This window comes from Melanaphis sacchari, unplaced genomic scaffold (assembly GCF_002803265.2).
Source record: "Melanaphis sacchari strain LSU unplaced genomic scaffold, SCAv2.0 Contig11_pilon_pilon, whole genome shotgun sequence".
Taxonomy (NCBI): domain Eukaryota; kingdom Metazoa; phylum Arthropoda; class Insecta; order Hemiptera; family Aphididae; genus Melanaphis; species Melanaphis sacchari.
Window position 1 is genome coordinate 4,868,376 of NW_020270469.1, and position 24,983 is coordinate 4,893,358.

General features: G+C 26.0%; 1 protein-coding gene across 1 annotated transcript; it reads left to right on the forward strand.

The window, feature by feature from the left end:
- Positions 1 to 1,173: 1,173 nt before the first annotated feature.
- LOC112604123 (facilitated trehalose transporter Tret1-like) lies at positions 1,174 to 23,707 on the forward strand. Its single transcript, XM_025353007.1, has 11 exons — positions 1,174 to 1,558; positions 2,283 to 2,448; positions 3,114 to 3,304; positions 4,174 to 4,436; positions 5,170 to 5,398; positions 12,463 to 12,604; positions 17,571 to 17,962; positions 18,513 to 18,663; positions 19,064 to 19,245; positions 21,444 to 21,706; positions 23,326 to 23,707. The coding sequence occupies exons 1-11, from the start codon at positions 1,250 to 1,252 to the stop codon at positions 23,552 to 23,554; spliced, it is 2,517 nt and encodes an 838-aa protein (XP_025208792.1). The 5' UTR covers positions 1,174 to 1,249; the 3' UTR covers positions 23,555 to 23,707.
- The last annotated feature ends 1,276 nt before the right edge of the window (positions 23,708 to 24,983 follow it).

A 24,983-nucleotide genomic window follows, 5' to 3' on the forward strand; every position in this document is an offset into this window, starting at 1 on the left:
CTCCAGAAAAAAAATTAAAAATCGGATGATGTGGTGACATTTAGGAGGGTATTTGAAACAACTCGGTAAAAAAAATAAAAAAAAAATAAATAAATAGTGTTGTCACAAAATGGTAACATACAAAAGGCCTGTTCTTGCGGACCTCACAGAGAGACTCCAAAAATTAGTTTTGTTTTTAATTTTTCAAGAACTTTATTGTTAACTTTTGAGTTAATTAAATCTTATCATAAAACAGTGTGAATAAATAAATGGTATAAATAGATAGATAATATCTTTAAATTGATTTAGATATTTTTGAAATTTCATTCCGGTATAATTATAACAACTTTTCTTATAACTGTTTTAATGGTAACCATGATTATAAAACATTAATTTTAATAATAATATTGGATATGCGTAAAAATTCTCATTTTTCTTAATTTTCTTAATTTTTTTATTAAAAAAAGTGATACAAAAATCTTCAATAGACTATCAATAGTTTAACAGTAAAAATTTCAGCCAAATCGGTTCAGTAGTTTTCTCGATTAGTGTGGTCGTAGAAAACCCCTTACAATTTTATATAGTAGTATAGATTTTACAGAAATTTAACTTTTCGTGACATAATTATATATTTTATGATTGATAAAAAAATCTTGAAAAATGTATTTCAAGATTTCTTATAAGTTGTATTTTACAGTTTAAAAATACTGAAAATGTATAGGTGTAATTAATTTTCGTAAGCGTATGAAGTTAAAATTGTATTAATCAATATAGGGATATTCATAAATTGTTTTTACAATAATAAAAAAATCTCAAGTATATGTATGTTTTTTTTCATAACTGTTTTAACAAGTTAAATTGTTTACGAAGCCGAATATTTAAATTTAAAATAACGATTGTGTATAGTTATTGTTATTTTGCTGTAATTCAAAAAATATTATTCGCGTGGTACTTGAATGATTGTAGTTCACACGACTTACACTATGCAATATAAAATAATTATAAATAATAAAATAGAAGGAAATAAAATTTATCGGATGAAATACTGTTATTGTGTATGGGTAGCTTGTCGAAAAAAATAAAATAAAGTTAGACTAGTCGCAGCAAGTCTATAAACCTCAACTCACCAGACACAATCTAACTACATCACGCACATCATGGCTAATGTCCTAATTTAAAAATGCGCGCAGGAAGTCTTATCTACTTATTCCCGCCGGTGGGCAGCGTGGTCGTGTCCTTCGTACAGGACCGTTTCGGTCACCGGGCGTGCATGGTGGTGGCGAACTTTGCGCACTTGTTGTCCGTGGCCACTTTGCTGCTGTCCGACGGCCCGGCAGGACTATACGCTAGCTCGGCACTGATGGGCTTCAACGTGGGCTTTGTGACCAGCTTTTCACTGTCGTACAGCGGTGAAGTATGCGAACCCAAACTCCGTGGCACGCTCACCGCTGTGCTCAACCTGTTCTACTTCGCCGGTTACCTGTGCGTCACCATGTTGTACGCGATCACCGCCGACTGGCGGCTGTCCGTGGTCTGCACCGCGATCTTGCCACTCGTAAATGCTGTGGTCCTGTTTAAGGTACGTGTAGTGTGTTAGTGATAGATTACCTTCTAAATTGAATCAATATTTGTATCTATTTCAAATCGAGTTTAAGAGATCGATTCGCAAAATTATCATGCACCTAAAAATTGATATTCAGACAAAAATAATAGTAATTTTCAACATAAAATTCTGAGAGAAGTGAAGGTGGTATCGATTTTACAACGATGTATGATATTTTATGTATTTTTATTCCTGAAGAATCTTTTTCTAGAAAAAAAAAAAATGCTTCGATCGCCAACGTTGAGGAAGTTTTTAATAGCGAAATAATCGATATTTTTAGTAGTTAAAAATTGAAAATTATCTGCAATTTTTAAAATAATTAGAAAAAAAAAACTTATAAGCGTGAAGTTTAAATATTGTTATTAAAATAAATGTTTGATAATTATTGTTACCATAAAGTTAAGCCATCTTTGCTCAAAATATTTTTCATTGTGTACAACGATTTACTATTGAAAAAAAATTTAACACAACCATTACCATGTTCTACTCAATGACAAGGTACTCTTAGAATTGATGTACAGCAGAATGGTTATTTAGTTGACGAATTTTCTTCTTTTTTTTTTTTCATTTATAGTTATAATAATGTAACAATTGCGTTTGCTTTTTGATTCAACGATGATATCGAAATCAAAAAATAATTATAATTGGCTTCAAAAAAAAAAAAAAGAAATATAAAATTAAAAATGATATAACGTTTCAGACTCCAGATTCACCAATGTGGTTGATGTCTCGTGGTAGAACGGATGAGGCGAAGAGCACGTTTAACAAACTCCGAGGTGGCGTAGGCGAGGAAAAGTTTGCCATTGAATTTCGGGATATGGTTCATTACGCATCCGAAATTAATCTGAAAAATCAACTTACAGATGGTTATTGTTTAATATAATTATAAATAATCTGATAGGAACATAGAGTCTAATTTTTGTTCTTTTGGACAACATTTTTGAGTTGAAAAACTTCACTAATGCAAATGCATTTTAATAATAAAATAATACAGTTATCAATAAGTTGTTTTAAAAAAATAATACATATTATACCTAATAATATTATTTTTTTTACATTAAAAATGTTTATTTAATTTAATCTAAGTAATGTGCATTAGAAAAAAAAAATCTTCTAAATAATTACCTAAAACCAAAAATATTCGCTGAAACACTATATTTTATAAATTTTTGTTTAATTTATGATTTTTACATCAAATAATTAACTATAAATTTTCTTTATAAAGATTCAATTGAATTATATTTAAGTTCTAAGCCATAAATATTTTCATATCATTGTGATTAATATCGACTTTTTAATGCAACAAAATTACATTAACTATGAATTATTTGTCGTTGTGTAGCTTAGGTATGTAAAGCTGCGAAATTAATAATAAACTTTACCGCTAAAATGTAAAATTTGTATAATATAAAAATCAGCGTATACTTCTTATATATGGACTAAACTATTTTTATGCAATATAAAAATTGTATACTGTGTATTTACATATACGAGCATCTATCTATTTTAAAAATGCTCATGTTTTTTTCAGGAGAAAAACAGGAAATGTCTTCTATCAAATATTCGCTGTACCGTTTCATGGAACCCGAAACGATGAAACCTTTGCGACTGCTTATGGCAATGATTTTCTTCACCAACCTGTTGTCCGGTATACCGTATACTCCGTATCTAATATCTATATTTGATACTTTCCAAGTGTCATTTCATCCTGCTTGGGCAACGGTTGGTCAATTTTCAATATATTCATTATCAAATCATGTTCATTCTATTTATACAGCATTTTAAGAATTACGTATTATATTTTAAATAAACCATAAATAATAGAGGCTGGACTGCAGATTAAAACCTGAATGTATAAAAGGTCTAGGATGTTGGGTTAAGAGATAGGGCGTCATCAGCTAAAAATAAAAAGGATGAAAATATAAATTTTCTTTCGAATCTTATGTAAAACACGGGTTTTTAATTCCACAAAATAATAATAATAATAATAAATCAAAGTCTCACAATCTTTACACATAACTTTAAATATTATTTGTCATAAAAATATAAATTTTTTTATTCTAGTTGAGGAAATTAAGAGAAGGACTCTCGTTTTGAAGTTTAGTTCTTAAGCTAAAAATGATTAGGTGGTGAGGCAAGGACTATGTAGAATATATGTAGTTTTTAAAATAAAACACTCAATATCTTTTCACTATAAAAATATTTACGAATCATTTTGATGTTTTTGAGTTTTTTACTATTGTATTACAATTTAGGTATCTTAGATTAGATTGAATATTTAAAACCATAAGTTGACCCAAAAATATAACACACCGTAGTTTATTATGAAATATTATTGTATTAATTGTAAACTGTAAAGTATGTAACATAATAAGTAGTGATATTTAGCATTATCGAAAATCGGTTGAAGTCAGAAAATCAATATATCTGTACCCAAACCAAAAGCATAAATATTTTAAAAGAGATCTCGTAAATCGAATAAAAATCTTCGAACATCTAAGTTATTGACAATATAATAAAATGATAAAATGCTAATAAATAATATAAATTATAATAATAACGAGTTTGAGTGTATATATTTTACTATATAGACGATGTATATGGCGTTTGGTGTCGTGGGTAACGTGCTGACCATATGCTCCATAAACAAATTAGGAAAGAGATTTCTGGCTCTGTGCACAATGACCTGTTGTTCAGTCTGTTACCTGTCCATCGGGATTATTGGAAATGTATTACCATCGTCTCCAGTCACGTCGTGGATAAAAATCGTGCTGTTTTTCATGTCGACTTTTTTTTCGTCAATGGGAATCATGCCTATAGTGTGGATTCTCATGTGTGAAATTTTCCCAATGAAGTAAGCACAAGTTATCCACTATATGATGAAATATATAATAACTATAATTTCGACAATTTTATTATTTAAACAGCTATGTAATATTTGTTATTGAACACAATTTACAATAAAGAAAAAAACAATGACTAATGATTGATAATAATAGTGGAAACCAATATATATTTTACGGGTATGGGTTTCAGGAATGGTTTTTCAATGTTTCAATTTTGGTGACAGTATGTTAGTAAATTAAAAAAACCTAGGTTTTAACCGTTTATAACCGGTTTTGAGCTCTATTAGAAAAGCTACATTAATATTTACAATATTCATACAAAAACAACAGGTTTTAAAGTAATAGACACATGTTGTAGGATACATTAATTTTCTTGCGAAACGATCTGGAATTATATATTATATATAATTATTATCATCCTATAATTTAAATTTCATATTATCAGGCTATTATTATACAAAAATGATATGTTAGTATGTTATAATTAAAATCATTTATGGTAATTAATAATACAGTAAAGTGATTTAATTATGTACCTACAATGATTCTAATAAAAGTTCATTACTTATAAAACTTTTGATATATGTTTTAATGTTTTGATTTTAATATAAGCAGTCGATTCAAAAAACCATTGATAATGGTTATAATAATCAAAACTCACTGTATTATATTATATTTTGCACTTAACTACGAATATAATATGACTTTTATGAGGTTTCTCGTTGTCTTGTTTTGTTGCAGAAGTAAAAACATCGGAGCCGGTCTTAGTTCAGCTACATATTTCATATTGAGTTTCTTGATGACCAAATTCTATCTGGATCTCGAAATGATTACGGGTTTTTACAACACTTTTGTTCTATTCGGGATCGTAGGCTTAATCGGTCTGGTGTATTTGCACTTTCAACTTCCGGAGACCGAGAACAAGACGTTAAACGAGATTTCAGAACACTTTAAATCCAAAAATACAAAAGTCGAAGTACAAGTAGGCTTACAGTAATATTATGTGTCAACGTAACTATTGTTGTAGTTATTATTAATATTAATATTATATACTTAGCTCATAATTTTAAACGCATATATTATGTTTCATATAAAATAGATAATAATTTTTTTTTATTGGTGATATGCGTTTAATTTTAATTTCTAGTAAATATATTTTGAATGTTTTTTTACCAATTTTATCTATAGTAATAGTATTTGTCAAAAAATCTCACATTTTGTACTGAGTGTGGGATATTATGATCACTCTCTCTTGTTTGCATCATAAATAATAATTAATAAATACAAAAATATATTCTCGAATCCCAGTATTAAACGTCTTAAGAGGATGATTCATTTGATTTGTCTTATACGTATACAACATATAGCAGATCTATGCTCAGTAGTTCATATTTAGCTTCGATAACTTTAATTTTAGTATAAATTGAATTATCATGAAACTTAATGATAAGAAATTTACCCGTGTTCTTATTTAGGTTTTTTACAATACTTAATTATTTTTTTTATCAAATGTTGATTATATAAAATAGTTTAACTTACAGAAAACTTACATAGTACATACAAACACAGATAAAGTTATTATCATTAATTTTTATGAAAAATCGATTCACTCCCATATTAAAGCTAACAGATTTAAACATGAAAAAATGAACGTATATTTGCCATGTTACGGAAAGAATGATTCGAACGGCATCTTAATTAATAATTATCCCAATTTTCCCTTTCATAATTAATGATAGTTTCTCAATTAAGATTGTACAACGTTGTTGTATGAATGTAAGATGAATTCGATGAATGATAAATATTATTAATCAGTAATTATGTTTACCAATAAAGATTATACATTAAAAAAAAAAAATCTTTTGTTTTTATTTTAATACTTATGCATTGTGATTGTAACTTTATAGAATTAGTACTTCTTGATTTCTATCAAAATTACTTTACAAATTGAAAAGTTCTCTAGAAAACGGTCGGAGAGTTTTTCAGAAATAATTATTTCAACACTATATTTTATTGAATAAACATGTTGTAAAAACGAAAATTTGTATAAATCTGTAAAATACTACTTAATTTTTGAAAAAGTGCCCCGACGTATAAATTTAACGTAATACGTCAATTTTTTTGTGACTTTTAAGATATTTAGTGAGCGGCAATCTTGATACCAATTTTAAAAATGGTTTTATTCGATTTCATTTTTTCAAAAAGTTGAAAATAATATTTTTATTGGAATATTGTTTGAAAAAAAGAAGTAAATATTATAGCTTATATTGTAGCTAATTGTAAATTGACGATTAATGACGGGTTGGGTAAGTGATGACTGCAGATGAGATGAGTCAACCGGCTGATGATTAGATTTTGTATAAAGCATTTAATCATAGTATTCTTCTAAAGTGTTTAAACAAATGTCTATTAAAAAATTCTTCAAAAAAACCTAATAATAAGTTTATTAGTAATATTATTTTAATTGTTAATACCTATTATTTGTACCATTAATTGATTTGTGTCGTTATTTCTTTAGAATTTTTTTGTATTATACAGAATGCAAAGCAAATTAAAAATTTTACAAGTTTACTTAAAAATGTATCAAAATGTAAAATTTTTAAGCAAATCCATAGCTAAATTTCATTTAGAAATTGTTACATAGATATTGTTACATGCTGATAATAAAAAAAAAATTAAACATAAATTATATGAGTAGAGTATACGATACACATGGGAAACGTCTAATAAAACTAAAATATGCATGATATAATTTGAAGATAAAGTTAAAATAAAAATACTTTGATTATTAATACTTGGTTCTATTCGCTGTTATTTATACATATATTAAACTGCAGTAAATACAAGATAAAAGAATATATTTAAATATATTGAAGTCACTAACGGGTGACTGGTTGAATAAAACCTTTCATGTTATATAGTTAAATTAGCATAAACAATCAATTAAGATCTTCAAAGATGGTTAATAACAATATGTGGGTACTTCTATTTACAAATTAATGGTCATTTTTAACTATGTAAGTAATAAGTATATATATGTTTAATATGAAACGTATGTACAATAATCAAAATCGATTGTTTTATCATATTACATAGTATAAAAAGCGTTTTAAAAATAGTTTCTTAAAATTTGTATTGAAGATAACACAATAATTTCGATTATAAAAAGTGACAACTTTTTAAAAACTTTATAATTCAGTTTCATAAAAAATATTATGTATATGGAAAATTTCAGCAAAGATTTTCAATTTAATTTATGTTTATATATCAAAGGTAAAACCATCCATGGTTCAGAAACAAAAGTTTAGCATAGAAAAATTGGCAATTTTTAATTATAAAAATATATCAAATAAATTAATGTTAAATGAACCACGATTCTTATAATATTCCTACTAATCGCGATGTAGGTAGGTTTGTCTTGTTTATCTGGATATAAGCGAACATTTGTGATAACCTTTATTTGCATTATAAACCTTTATCAATGGAACTTCGAGCTATATACTGTATCAAACATTATATAGATGTTAGATAGTAATAGTTATTTAATATATATTATATTATTACGGTTATTATAGCAACTATTGCAGTAGAATTTGAATGACCAACGCGTTGACCGGCAAAATATAGAAAACATGATCCAGTAGACATATTGTACAAATTATAACTAATCGCGTACGCGTGCTGAATAAATATTTAAAATATGTGTAATTCTTATTAATAATAAAACATTTTTTATTACCTGTTTGTAGTAATGTTAATGTTAAATAATAAAATTATGTACTTTGACTTGTTGAACACTGTATAACGGCGTTACACATTAACTGCATGAGAACAAAACCCGAAAAGCTGCAATATTCACTTCTCTGGAATTCACCAGTGGATATTTTATTAGTTTCCGGCTCAGTAAGTTACTCTGTTTAAAATTGCATTTTAATTACATATAAATAGATACAGTCAATTTTGAATAGCTACAACAATTTAGAAATAAAAATTTGTTTTATGTTGTCCGAAATTCTTGTTGATATATAATATGTTTCTGGGTTGTACGTAAGTATAATGTTTATTTATTATTCTTCCTGAGTCTTTTTTGGATAGACGACTAACAATTTTTCGTTCATACAAAAATATTTACTGTGTACATAAATTGTATTGAAAACTTATAGTTTACTCGCTACAGATATTCGGCTATATAAGTAATACCTATCCTATTCGATTTTTAAAGTTTTACACATTTATTTAAAAATTTCTAGTGTTGTTATTATAATATTATGTGAAATAAGTCAATATGAAGTCGCTTTGTAAATGAGATATGTGAGCAATGAGTTTTTATTCAAAATATTTTATATATACGAGGAAAAATGTTATTATAAAACTCTTGAACAACGATAAATATTTTTTTGAGAATTCAAATTGATGGTCACAGACTGAAACTTATTTCCGTTTAATGTGTTACTTCTATAGGTATACTACACAATGAATTTAATTTTGGTACTTGAGATGATAATGAGTGGTTTAATACAGTGTGTTATAGTATAAAATAAAAATTAATACGGAAGAAACAAGTATACCTACGTACTATACTTTCGCACAAATATCGAATACTACACCATATTAGTGAACGAGGAAACAAAAATCTATTTTCCAATGAGAGGTATCTCATTAACTATGAATCTGTTTTATTAGTAAATACATCATGAGAATTTATTGTTATCTCCGAAAATTTATATTTTGTGGATGAACGAAGAGTCTCACAGAGAAAACAATATTTCATTAAAATAACAGTTCGAAGACATCGTGAAGATTTTTGTATGTTTCACAAAACGTTAAACAAATATGGTTCCGTTCAAAAACATGAGATTACTATCAAAGTTTGTATTAAAAATTTACATACACACTTCATCTAGTATCTCCTCTGGTTTACTGACTCTAATGTGTATAAATTTGACACATATATAATGTATATAAATAGAACTATTACTCGCAGCAGAATTATATTCTGTAAAAATATTATTGGTATTGAAACACATCCATTGTGCACTTAAAACACAAGTTAATATTTTATGATAAAATTGCTACAGAAAACGTATATGACGTGGGTACAAAAATATTGTGAAAATAATTGGTTTAAAACATTTTGCAATATTATTATATAGTTTATTGTACACAATGGAATTTTCAAGATATTTTGGTTAATTCTAAAGTATTTTATTTATACCACGTTATTAATCGTTTTTTTACTGTACATAGATATTGACTAATAATTTATATATTTTAAAGATATTAGTAATTATGAAAAACAGCTAATAAAATAAAATCATATTATATTATACGCAATTCCTTTTTACCAAAAATTAGCTCAACCTACCTTAATAATAATTGGAAAATAAATTACTTATGAAATATCCTTAAAAAATTACAAATATAGGTTAGCAAACCATCCTAATTCAGAAAAATTTTTCGTATGCAATCAGGGGCGTCATTTGGGAGGGGGTGAGATCAGGGTGTGCGGTTGCACCCTTTACTTTTAAAATAATATACTAATTGGCTTACGCTTTGTTGAGATAATGCTCAAAACTAAATCTTCTAAAACTAAATGCATATTTTATGGTTTTTTAGTGCATGAAAGTTCTTGCTCTAGTAATAATGTTAAAGATGTATAAATAATATTATTGTTCAGATAAGTATGTACCATATTCATTCAGTTTATAATTTTAAAATATCTTATTATTGCTTTTCAAATAAGGAAAGTATTTTCATTATTTCTTTGTTTTTATTAACAATGTGCCTTTTTATGTATATAATAATATACATTGTTATTTACTAAATAAGTTAGAATGCTTTTCATACCATAAATTTCCGCAATAAATGTTTAATTTATGTCATTTGTTGCTTTGTCAGAAAGTTTTGAATCAGATAAACTTGATATTTTTATTACTTGCGAAATAATAAATGTTAAACAAACATTACAAAAGATGCTAAAGCGTAGGATTATCTGTAGATTAAATTTATAATAAGTCAAATAAATGTATTACAATATCAAGAGTACAATAAAATATAATTAGATACTTTAAAACTGAATTCTAGGCTCATCAATCTAATTATTTTTTTGTATTTTTGAATAATTTATGCTTAAATTCATAAATTATGTTCCAATTATTTAATAAAATGTTTTCTTTTTCTATTAATTTATCAAACAGATCTTTATAACTTAAAAATTCATTTCAAAAATGTATTAATAATTTTGGGGCGTTTTAGATGCTATATTAATAATGTTAATTTGTTGCATTGAAAAACGGAAATACAAAGAAAATCCAAGTTATCATATCACAGTGTAATGGTATAAATTAAAAGTAATGTTTTTGCAAGTATAAATAATATATTATCATCAAATATTTTTTGTGTAAGCATATTATACGTATAAAGTTGTATAAAACAGTAAACCTGTATAATTGTTTTTATAATAAATGTGTTTGAAGAAACCTCGGTTTTCTACTTATTATTATCTACTGAGTAGAAACTAAACATTGTAAAAGAAACTCAAACACTTTATTCAAGTAATAAGTATATAGTTTAGTTTTTAATTAAAATGTTTTATGATACTTAGTAGTTACTTTCGCGTTAATTTGTCAAATTATAAATTAAAATAAAAATAATAAAAAATATCATAAATTTATAGATTCGATTTTTCATAATACTCATTTTTAATATAATATAAAACAGTATCTAAAATTATTCAAAAAAATAAGTTTAATTTTGCGGAATTCGATAAAGAATTATGATACATAAATATAACAAAGAATAAGAGATGTTTAGAATTATATAAAAATATTTATAATACAATTTATAGAAGTACCCAGAACTTTATTTTATTTAAAAAAAAAAAAAAAAAACAATGTTTTGTACCTATATTACGTCTGGACTTCAATGTATATTATTGCGCTTGTTCAGTGAAAAATTTGATTTGAAATTTATGTTTTGAAAAATATGTTCCTATATTTATAGTGATTTATTATTGATGTGTTATACATTTTTGGTCAACTATTGAGCACTAATATACTTTGTATGTTAACTTTTATTGTATAATTAGTCTGCGCATACTGTTTTAATTAATTGTTAATTTTATTACTTCCAGTGTCAGAGTAACAAAAATACAAATGAAACAAGGAGTGGACTTTGGTTACGGGATAAAATCCACATTAGTACAAGTAATATAAATTCATCATTACTAATTAGTTATTAAATAATTAATTCAAAAGCATCTTATTTAAAATACATTTTAAGTCGCTAGTAGTAATTTATAACAAATGTCGTCTATGTGATATATATATAATATATAATTGTATTTAGTTTTCCTATACACCAGGGGGCAGCTCAAAATTGCTAGAGGGCCAATTTTCAGAAAATTAAAATCTAGCGGGCCAGAACATAGGAAGCAAAAAAAAAAAATGCATTTTAGTTATCATTTAATTTGTTTATAATGTGAATTTTTAACTCTAAATTATATGATGTAATTTTAAAATGAAGTATAGGTTAGATAAAAAAGGCTTGCGGGCGCCAGTTGCCCACCCCTGATATATACGATATAAATTTATTTTAAAACCAATTTAGTGCTATGATTTTATTAGTGATTCTGGTATAGTGTTTATTTTGTTTTACTAAATCTTCGAAGTGATTTTATCATTGCATCACTTTATTTATTGAGGCATGGGTGCTGTTACTGTAAAATCTACTAAAACTGATTGCATTGAAAATATCTACCATTTTTTTTTTTTACATAATTACACATTATTAAGTGTACACCATGGTTTTATTTGATGAACTTATAAAAAATAATTTTATGGTATAAACTTTGAATTCATGCTCGGGTGAAACGGATCTGAAATTCGCTCATCAATAAAGTATAATAATAAAAAATATATCTACGGGATTCGAGTCTTATATGTTATACGACATAATAAAGAAACAAAACATATTTTATATCTATATTGTTATCATGATACTTATTGTTAATGTAGAAAAATATATTATTAACAGTGTTTGGTGTTAACGACAACGTATTTCTTAAACGCCCAACAAGGGATAGACATGATGATGCCGACCATAATCATCGGGGCATTAAACCGTAAAGGCGACGATACCGTGCCAGACATAACGGACGAACAGATATCATGGATCGGTGAGTTATTTTAGAAACCGCTTAGATGTGGTATCGATTAATTATTATTTATTCTATAAATAGGTTCATTGAATTAATAAGAATACTTCTTAAATAACGAGGCCAATAGTTATTAATATTGTAACCAAAATCAGTAAATAATAAATATACAATAATAATAATTATTATTATATGTTTTATAATATATTACACTTTACGCATACAATATAATGCAATCATCAATCGATTCGGTAAACGTTGACCGTTATACTGTCGTTGTGTACTAGTGTATCATGGTGACGAAGCGTTAAAATATGGTCAAAATGCATTCAGTATTATATCGACACTAAACTAGAAAAATAACAAAATATAAAAATTATAGGTTACAAAAAAATCAATAAAATATTTATATTATTTTTTGTTCATAAAATGTATAATAATATAGTAATTTTTATTTGAAAAAATTAGATATAAATAGATCTTTTATAGTTTTTTTTAATATTTATTAAAAACAAATATTTTTACTTGCTCTAAAATAAATGTATGGATTGGCTTTTAGTATTTATTAACAGTGAGTTCTTCTTTTTATAGTGATGAGGGATAGGGAGGTCAAGCAAAACAAAAACGGATTAGTAGTAAAAAAAAATCAACCTGCTCAAATTTTAGCCATCCTGGCTCCTATATAGGTGATTTACCAAGCATGCTCCTTCTCTTATTTTTATTCGTTCATAATGTATTCATTAAGGTTCTGATTGTTGGAGCTTGTAAAAATGTCATGAAATTATTTTAACATAAATAATGTTTAGTTATACACTTTTTGTATATCACTAAAAAGTTAAAAAATCTTGTCTCTTAATAGATCGGTACTATGACTCAAAACTAATGAATATATAATAAAATTATAAAGATAAGTATAAGTTGTCTATACCTAAATAATATAGATAGGTTGCACATTTAACTCGATTTTCGCTCGATAGGTCACATACTATACGAATACCTACTTATTTATAGTCTTAATGAACTTTTCCTTTAGTCTACCTGAAATCAAATAAATTTTTCACTACTGCATAAAACATAATTTAACCAAATAAGTATGTTTTTATAGCTAACCAGATGTACACAAACTGGAGTTTATTTAATGTTATAGTTATAAAAGATAAAAGGTATTAATGTATTACTATGTTTACATTTTTTTTAAATTTAATATTAAACCATTATATTAGTTCAAAAATAAATTAAGCACGTAGAATTATATACATTTTACAAAATGGTAGTTCATTTGTTATATTTGCATTATTTTATTATTAATGTTATTTTTAATTTTTTTTTTTTTTATGTTTGTGTTTTTAATTTTAACTTTTTTCTTTTCATAATAAAATTTTAGTATTTATAAAAAACTGTTAACACTAATTAATTTATCAAACAATTTAATTTAAACATAAAATGTTTTTAATTTAAGTAAATATTCGTAAATAATATTATCTATGTATAGAGATGTATTTATAATTTTTCTACTGGGTACATATTATTTTTTTCTTATTTTGTCTTCTATTACCCAATTTAAATGTATCTACTTTATTATACTTGTAACAATTGAATTTATCTATTACATAATAGATGCAACGTTATGTAAGAGTATTAACACAATATTACTTAAAGAATTATATATATGTTATAATAATCTATTAATATTGAAAATTTAAATATAATATTTATCAAGTAGTTAATATACTAGGTTAATTTATTCAAAAATCATAAAAATAAATATTTAAGTTATATATCTATTCGATTTTTCGATTAACTTTAGTTCTGATAAAGTCTTAATTTATTTCGCTATAACTCATAGTAAGCTTAATGATGTAAACTGTGTTTTTATGTTTAATATAGTCAAATTATTTAAACGACCGTCATTTATGGACGATCTAACATATTATAATTTAACCCTTTTAAGAGCATATAATATAGGTTCCACTTTTAATGTTGATGCAGGTAGGCGATAATTATAATTTAGGAATGGCTGGATGGAGCTTAGAGTGCTTAGGCCTTAAAAATATTTATACTGAATAAATTCGTTTATTTTATCACATAAAATTTTTTAAAATAATAATGGTTTTTAAACATCAGTAACATTTAACCAACAAACCAACTTTTAGTCTTAAAGAACTTTAACCGCGGTTATTATATTTAAACGGCCACTTAATCAAGTATCTCCAATCTTCTCTATACAGACCAATATTTTTGTTTTTAGTTAAATGAGTGTAGAATTATATTCTAGGTATATATTATATTAATGTATAATGTACATGCCTGTCAGGCGCGAAATTATATTGCACAATGCATAGTTATAGGTAAAAAATACTAGATCATTAATAGAAATTTTTTTAAGAGATTAATATAGGTAATTGAAATTAAACCAACATGAAATAATATTATATGATCGATAACGGTGCATGCTTTAGTCATGCTACAAAACCTACTAATTGTTGTTGTATGCTAACATAATTTGCAGCCGTTAAGTGTTAGAAAAAAAAAGGTAAAGACTAATGATAATTGGGTCTAAAGTCTCTATTGAATTATAGTATATTATAGATATGAATTTTTTTTAGACAAAACTTAAAATTACAATTTAGACGTAAGAAATAATAATTAGGTATGACAATGTAAAGTTTTCCTTAGGTTTAGATGAATTTTAGGGAAAGAGCTTAAAATTAAAAATTAATAGAAATAACTTTTGAATAGTAACTAAATTTGAATAGCTTTCTCCATCTTCATCAAAACACACACAAACCACTTTCATTATTTAAAAAATTATTTTTACCTTTTTTATAAGTGTTATTTTTTGTGTAAAAACGATTATTATAAAAAACTATAAGACTAGTATAAATAACACTAAATAATAATTAGACATGATAATAAATACTATAAAATATTTTTCAATATTCTAGAGCGATAATAGTTTTTTATTTTTACTAATCATTATATTATTTATACATGCTGGATATGATAACTTGAACTTCACCTCGAACTTATTTTAATATGGCTTTATTATATACAATTAATATACAATATAACGTAACCTAACAATGTTTTAAGTTATGTATGAACATTCAACAGTAATTAACTACTATAACCTTTTACATTAGGTACATACATCAATGATAATCATATGATCAATATTAAAAAAAAAAATGTATCTATAAATAAATATTTGATAACTATTAACATTACCTCATGTACTCGATAATATCATATTAAGTAGGATTCGGTATTTATTCATTCAATTTAGCTGAAATAATATATTATGAATAAAGAAATTTAATCGCGAATGGCAATGTTGTAAAATATAATTTAAAAAAAAATATATAGGGCAATTTACAAATTTATTTTGAAAGTTATGATTTTTAAAATTTTTAAGTATATAGTTAAGTGTTATAAGATATTTACATACTTAGATATATTATATCATTATTTAAGGTGTGTTCTTTAACGATAGATAATTTTTTTAAGCAAAAAGCCGCAGCCTACATCCTTATTAAAACTTTATTTTTTGTAAGCGAATATCTATTTAGATCCAAGATAATATAGGTTTGAAAAATACCTTGACAAAAAATTATTACAATAATCGTTCATTTTTTTTTTTTAAATAGGCATAATTTAAAAAAAAGATCATTAACAATTAACAAATAAAATAAGTTTGAAACGCCATAACTCATTTCTTAAATAGTAGATAAAGAAATACATGCAGAAAAAATATACATAAAGTGTAGGTAATTAAAAATTTCAAAAATAATAATTATGTTAATATATGCTTGGTTAATTATCTTAAATGAATATTATTTTATTTCGGAAAGCAATAGACTTAACAAGATAAAAATAAATTGAATACATTGAAAAATAAAATAAAACATGCCTTTAATTCTGTAGGAGTTTAATCTGTGGTAAAATTATAGACATCGATACACTGATTTTCGTTTAATTTTCAGCTTTTTATAATAATTGGTATTAATAAAATTCATATTTTATGATTTGGCAATCATGATGGTGTACTTAGAGTTGTGTTTCTTATCATATTATTGTTGGTCGTTCTATTTAAAAATAAGAATAAAAATCATTATTTTTTATAAATCAAATTCTTTTCAAGTGACAATTTTGCAATGGAATTACATTAAAAACGTCATATCATTTATAACCTATATTTTCTAAGCATAGTGTGTGTGTAATTTAAGTAATTCTTTTATCTAAAAGGTATTGACTTATTACTTAGTTATAAGCATGTTTAAGTTCTATCACTGTACGGAATATTATTCATTGTCATTATTATAGTTGTATAGATAATTATTATTTATTATAATTGCTTATTATGTGTTTATATAGCATAGATTCTTAATGTTCTTATAACATAAAAACTAATTTATATTTATATATATATATATCATATATCTATTTAAACTTACTTTACTTTGATATATAAAAATTTTGTATAGTAGCTCATGAATTATAAGTATTTACTGTTTATACATATAAGAAGAGTGGCAAACGGATGTGTCGTAAAATGTTGGTTTGATTCAATCGCACTTATCTAAGCTTATAATTAATTAACTACCTGTCCGAAATTTGATTATGCATCGAAATATTACCAATAATATTCTGCTATAAAATATGAAATCAAAAGTGTAATTTGTCTTTTGAAAAAGGAAAAACTTAAAATGTGATGACCATGAAAACTAAAAAAATGTATTATTTTTTTTCCAAAAATATATTGTTGTGACTACTGAAAATTATGTAAAACAATTATTTAAAAAAAAATTTAATATGGTTGAAAAAAAAAATTGTTTTACATTTAAATTAATTACCTGCAGTGAAGTATATACAACGTATTGCAGTGTACTATTACGACTGTAATGACTAATGAAATTATGTACGACAACGATACTATTGCTTATTATATTACTCGTATTATATTATATATTATCGTTTATTGCCGTAGGTAGTCTGGTATACTTATCACCACCGTTTGGGAGTCTGTTCCTGTCACTGGTCCAGACACGGCTTGGCCACAGGATATGTATGGCGCTCACCAATCTCATTCAGCTGTCGTCCGTGCTGGTCGTGATTCTTTTTCCGATCACAGTGAGCTCTTTGTACGCGTGCTCGATACTGATGGGTCTCAGCACGGGTTTCGCTACTGGCCTGAGTATATCGTACAGTGGTGAAGTGTGCGAACCTAAGCTCCGGGGCTCGTTGACGTCCGCCTTGAACGTTTTCTACTTCGTCGGATTCTTTTTTGTCTCCACCACGTACGCCATTACTGAGAGCTGGAAACGGACATTGATTATCACAATCATCGTGCCTTTAGCCAACATGCTCACACTGTTGATGGTAGGTTTCTCTCAGTTATTTCAAAATTACTAGTTTTCCATGCAGGAAAGATAATGAGGTTTTGATTATTTTTTCAAATTCTCCATTAATGAAAAAAAAAAATGAAGTTCACTTAACAATAACTCACTAACTCTTGATTATTTTGAAAATAATATTCCAGCTATGTACACGTGTTTTTATTTTAATCAACGAAATCCACCAAAGATAGCAAAGTCAGTCTTGGCGCAGAAACGCATGTTTTTAATACATTCGATATTATGCTAATGATCTGCTGTTTTCATTTTTAAGTGATAAAGCAAAACAGAGTTCAACAAATTTCGCTTTTGATATATTGATGCTTAGTACGAAATTTGAAGAACTCATATAATATTAATAGTTAATACGTATAATATATATACAAGATGATTAATTCAACAATATTGTAATACAAGAAATATGAAGAGTGTCTTACGTTGCATGAATCTTATTTTTTCGTAAATAATATGTATCCGCATTCGATTACTAAAAATTAATTACCGATAACACAAAAAGTGTATTTTATTTTCCGCAGACTCCCGACTCACCAATGTGGCTATTGTCCAAAGGGAAGATAGACAAAGCGAGGAAGGTCTTAATGAAGCTTCGGGGATATGTGAGTGAAGAGAAATGCTCCACTGAATTCCAGGAAATGGTTCAATACGTTTCTCTATCGGCTAAATCAGGTAAATACAAGATGCAAAAACATCCGTCGATCCTATATCGATCGCTTTAACGTTCACGTCACGATGATATAAAATCACTATTGTACGATTTATACAATATAAATGCTCCTATAGGATATTTTTCATTCAAAAGTAGTATACGCAAAGTATTTTACTTCTCTTATAGTTAATGATTAAGTAAGAAAAAATAAAGTTTAAAGTTTGACGGAGAATAAGTAAATTAAATCTAAGAGCTATTTATTCGATAAACGTCGTACCCTTTGGGATGTAACGCTGATGTAACACATTTTTCAATGCATCCGGTTCAATCCAAATCACCTATATACCTATGCATGTTTTTAGAATACGTTTAATATAATATACAATAATATTTATTGTGTGGTGTTAACGGTTTTTGCAGAAGAAGCAAAGAAAAAATCTTCGTCTATAGGTAGCTTTTCACATCCGGGACTTTGGAATCCACTGAAGCTCATGTTGGTCTACATATTATTTTCGAATATCATGTCTGGGGTACCGTATGTGCCGTATCTGATGAATATATTTACTTCGTTTAACACACGAGTAGAACCTGCGTGGGCAATGGTAATACAATAATAGTATTAGTATAATTATTAATTATTGTGTAAGTGATAAGCGATAACTAATAAATTATTCCATATACTCGTGTATAATGTATATATATATATATATATATATGAGTGGTTCATTCATATTTTCTTCAGATACTTTGATTTACGCCTAAAAATAAAAAATAAAAATGTAATAAATAAATACAATCAAATATAATACAATTTATCCTACATAGTCCATAAATAATATTATAAAACTGAACTAATAAACTAAATAGGTTAAAAATTATTCATCTCATATTTTTCTCAATTATCATTACAACTAAATATTAATTAAAAAGATAAAATAATATTATCATTATAGCGAGATCGTATAGCGACCGGATTAATGGTCTAAAAATAAGTGTATACGAGTGTATTTACTCCATACCTTTTCTGTATTATCTGAAGAATCTCGTAGTTTTTTTATTGATATTAAAATTTTAAAGCAAGTTGAACGCATTTTAAAATTGTTCAATTTACTTACATAATTATAGGTTTATTTTAAAATTAAAATATCAATAAAAACCTACGAATGCCCTACGAAGATAATATTTTCACCTTTAAATTTTATAATTGGCTATTATCATTATAAATTATAATATTCCAACTACGACATAAAATGGGCTCTGATGAATACAAATTTGATATATTATGCTGTATGTTTGTTGAACAGAAACTACTACAATACAATCGACTGTATGGAATCTTCTTAAAATTCTCGTGCTCGTACCTAACGTTTTAAAAAATCCCGTATTCCTGTGTAAAAAATATTTCTGAATTATAGTAACTATCAGCGTATTATTTACCATTAAAATTGATATCTAATAAAATTATTTTATTTTCAAAATAATAGTAAAAACCAGGATTGCATCGCATGTAAAGTTAAATAATATTCTTTATTGTTCAAATAGTAGAAAAAATCATATCCTTATCATTTGGGTCATATTAACGCGGCAAAGTTTTATTAATTTATCTCGTCAACAACAAATTTATTACGAAGAGCATGTCATGAACAATAATCTTGTTTTGTAAAATCATCCAGCATTGAAATTAGAGTATGAAAAACTTACAAAATCAAAATTATTAGTTTCGTGTTTGTGGTTGGCTGCAGAAGCGGTTTGAGTATAAAAGTTTTGATGCGGTGGACTCAGGTGCTTAATGGGTTCATTTGCTGATTTCTCCACTGGAAAACTAGATACAATTTATAAAAAGCCAACTTAATAATAATAAAAAGTCTCATGTTTTTCATTTATTCTTATAGCATTAGTAAAATTATCTACATATTTGTTACATTACGTTGAAGTGATTGCGATTTACGACACAACTATAAAATTACCATCTGTCCGAAAATCAAAAAACTGTTTATTTATAAGTAATTAAGTAAAAATAAAAAGAAAAATTGGATTTAAAAAAAAAATTTAAAATAAATTTAAACATTTAATAAAACAAGATACATTTTAATAGAAAATTGTCAAATACTACGTATACTATACCTATCAATATCTATATTCTATAATATCTAACAATTAGTGAATATCTATATTATATCTGTTTTTCGATGAACACACAAGTTTACATTCACTTAGTTATTAATCAAAAGTTTTATTATCAGAATTATTATTAATGATAATCATTATTTGTTTCTCCCTTTACGTATTTTTCTATTTTTTAAGGATACCATAGCAGTGCTGGTAGTTATTACTTATTAATTAAAAATTGTTAAAAAAAATATATATACTATTGAATTTAAACGAAAGAGGTACTTATTTAATAAGAGGCTCAGGTCATATAATTTTAAGAGAGCTTATCTAGATTTTCCCGGTATCCTGGCGAGTCATTACACGTTTGGGTTCACTATAGACTTAACGAGTAGATACCTACTAAGAATTAACAGATTAGAGTGATGATGAATTGTTAATTGTTAAAAATGTGCTGATCATAATGTATAATTTTATTCGTTTTCATTTTATAAGTATCAAACAATAATAATGGTTTAAAAAAATCCATTCAGTTACCAGTAATTAACAGTAACTTCTATTACAAGTTCTACATTCCACATGCATTTTAGACTAATATCCATTATACTGTTATTATTATTTGAACGTTATTGTAATTTTTCTAATCGTCTACTGATATATTTATACATATATTATTTTTGGTCTTGGGCAGTCTGCTTACCCCGCATTCAGTATCATTGGTAACGTGTTCACTATCCTGTTGGTTCACCGGCTGGGCAAAAGATTCCTTGTGCTATCAACCGTAACCGTCTGTTCGCTGTCATACCTGCTCATCGGGTTTATCGGACAGTTTTATACTGATACCGAGTACACGTCTTGGGCGAAATTGATACTATTCTTTGTGTCAACGTTATCCTCATCGCTGGGTATTATGCCGATCGGATGGATCTTCATAAGCGAAGTGTTTCCGATGAAGTACGTATAAGATAATAATATTTTTACATAACACTCGTATTAAGTATATTATTGTATATTGCACACTGTGCTACTTGATTAGGAAAAAAAATAGTTTGCGTTAACCCAGGAGCTTCATTTCAGTTTAAACGCATGGCTGCTAAATTTTTAAATTGACCAACATTTTCCACCACTAGATCATAAAATGTACTTCACTTTGCTGGAAGTCTGTTAATTTTTTTTTATAGATTTTAATAATTATCATTTTAAAATTAACTGATGAAATTAAAGTATATACTATATTGGTGATTATTTATAATTAGAGCAAGAACTTTCATGCATTCGCATATATTTTCTGGTTTAGTTTTTCGTATGCAAATTAAGAACAAAATACATTTCACAACGTTTGTGACCAAAATCTCAAAGTTTTTAGTGCATATTTTGACATTTTTAGGTTTAAAGGACATATTTTTTTGATTATAAGAGCATATTTTTAGTTTTTAGTGCGTATTTTGAAGGTTTTTCGAAAATAATGTTTTTCAGTGAATATTTTTCATGATTAAGGATACAAATTATTATATTTAACTGTTTCTATATTCCCATTAAGGCAAAAGAGATTCTTTTTATCATAGTTGCGAATCTGTAGATTAGATTACAATAAAGTGATATCAAATTCAGTTAAAACTTATAGAGAGATAATATACAATTATTTAAAGAAAAAATATAATTTTTAGAGCTATAAATGTTAGTGTATTAATTTTTTTGAGGGCATATTTAACTGCATATTTAAAAATTTTTGATGCATAAGTGCATATTTTTAAATGCATATTTGATGATTTTTTAGTGCTTGAAAGTCCTTGCTCTATTATAATAATATCATCTGACCTTGAAAAGTATTTGTGATAACTTCTAATCCTCTTCCATAAACCAAGCATAGCACATAACATATTATTTAAATAATAATAAATTGTTTTACAAGTGATAATACCTTACCTGACTACCTGGCGTCTCACGCATATTCGTCGTCATTTGTTCTAGTCGATGATTTTATTTTACAAATTATTTTTTTGTCATATGTTTTCTATAACAAACTACGTTTATGAATTTATGTAAAAATTCAATATTATCTTCCAAAAAATGTTGAATTAATTTTATGGTTCGATACCGACTGCAATGAAGGAGTTTAATATAGGCAATTTTCATAGTTTTTGTTATACGAATTATCACTATTGTGTACGTTTGCGAATTTTAATGTAGTATGACATACTATATTAATGTTTTAAACCTACAACATTGTTATCATTAGTCACTTTAGTGTAAAAAAAAATACGGTAAATTTTATAACGAAATATTTATTACCGCGTCTTATTAGTACGACGGACAAAATATAGATATCATGTATGTTTTCATTAAAAAATGGCTGACATTGAGTTTCCTCAAGTTTGATATTATAGTTATGATATATAATATTTAAATAGTAATTGTAAGCATTCAAGACGTTAGTGATCAAAATGTAGATGTTTTTTAAAAATCACAAAACACCAAATTATATATCATTACACTTTTAGTCAGATTCAAACCTTATAGTTTGGACCTTAATAATGTTTTCAACAAATGTGTGTTTTACTTTTTTTTTACAGGAGTAAAAACATAGGTTGCAGCATCTGTTCCGTGATATATTTCTTTTTCAGCTTCTTCTTGACAAAATTCTACATGGACCTCGAGAAGTTTATTGGCTTCTACAACACGTTCGTTTTGTTTGGCGCTTTGGGGATCGTCGGCCTCGTGTACTTCTACTTTTATTTACCAGAAACTGAAAACAAAACGCTAAAGGAAATCGCTGAACACTTTAAACTCGAACCAGTGTAGTTTACGGAAGTATACCTAAATCTACTTATAAACATCCGCTGCATCTAATGCATTGTAATATATATTATTTGATATTATATTCTTATTCCTATTCGACCGCATCAGCCTGTGCACTTTATAATAATATAATAATTATATAGACACATTAAAATATTTCAAACGATATTATATTTTAAATAATATTACTCTGTCGCATTGATAATATTTATCGAACTTACTTCAGACAGTTGACGAAATGTACGAGAACCGTCGAAAATATGTATACATAGGTACGCACATAATATCATGATCATAACATACTCGCAATATTATAATACCTAAATTAGTGATCGACAAAAAAAATTTGAAATTATTATTATATTTTGTTTTATAATATTATAAACTATGATATTTAATAGACTGACTTTACAACAGAAATAAATATATATACATTAATATTTGTATTTATAATAGAGTATTATTTTAATATGTATTATTCAATAGTCACCTATATCTTTATACAATACCATAGTTATACTTTAAGTGATATCTATGTATTATGTATTGCAAGAAATTTAATATATATATATATATACATTAATACTTTACAATTTTTATTTCTGTTATGTTTTTTTATTTAACTCTTATAATGATAACACACATTTTTTATTTCTAATTCCTAAACAAAAAATATTTTTGAAAATTTGGATACATGATGAAAATATCATAATTTTCTAACAAGTAGTTTGTACTGTTTCATGTTTGTAGTTACTACTTTACTAGTTAATTATATCAATTTAATTATTTGATGAATTAATTATTTTTTTCGTAGACAACCATTTCACTTCACTTCACTTTTTAAGATTTTATAGTTTAAATATTACTAAATATAATTTTTCCAAAATATTTTGTATTAATTAAGTAAATTAAAATTATACAAAAAAATATCTTTAAAAATGTTGATACATGCTTTATAAAATTACTTTGTCTCAAAGTAATAGGTCTTACAACACTGCAGACTGAACAAAAAAAAAAAAAAAACACTTGCAATATCTCAAAGTATTTAATTTTTTGTAGTCAAATTGTTCAGTCTGGTATTAATTACACTGGTTATGACAGATTGCTAGACGTTCAAACGCGGCTTTCGATTTTTGAAAAAACTACTAGATAATTTCCAAGAACCATATTTAGCTCGTTGAGATTCAGTTTACGCCAATATCGATATAAGATTAGACGCTCAAAAAATGAATTAAAATATTTAAGAAAAATTACACGCGAAATGCATGATGCAACTATACACAATGATGAAGACAAAACATTTTCGCTCATTTTCGCTCCTCCTCCTTCTCATACTAAAAAAAATTTTTTTACTTAATTTCGTACGATTATTATGCTTTCACGATTTTTTCACTGTAATTATATAGTTGAAATATTGAATTTTTAGAGTAAA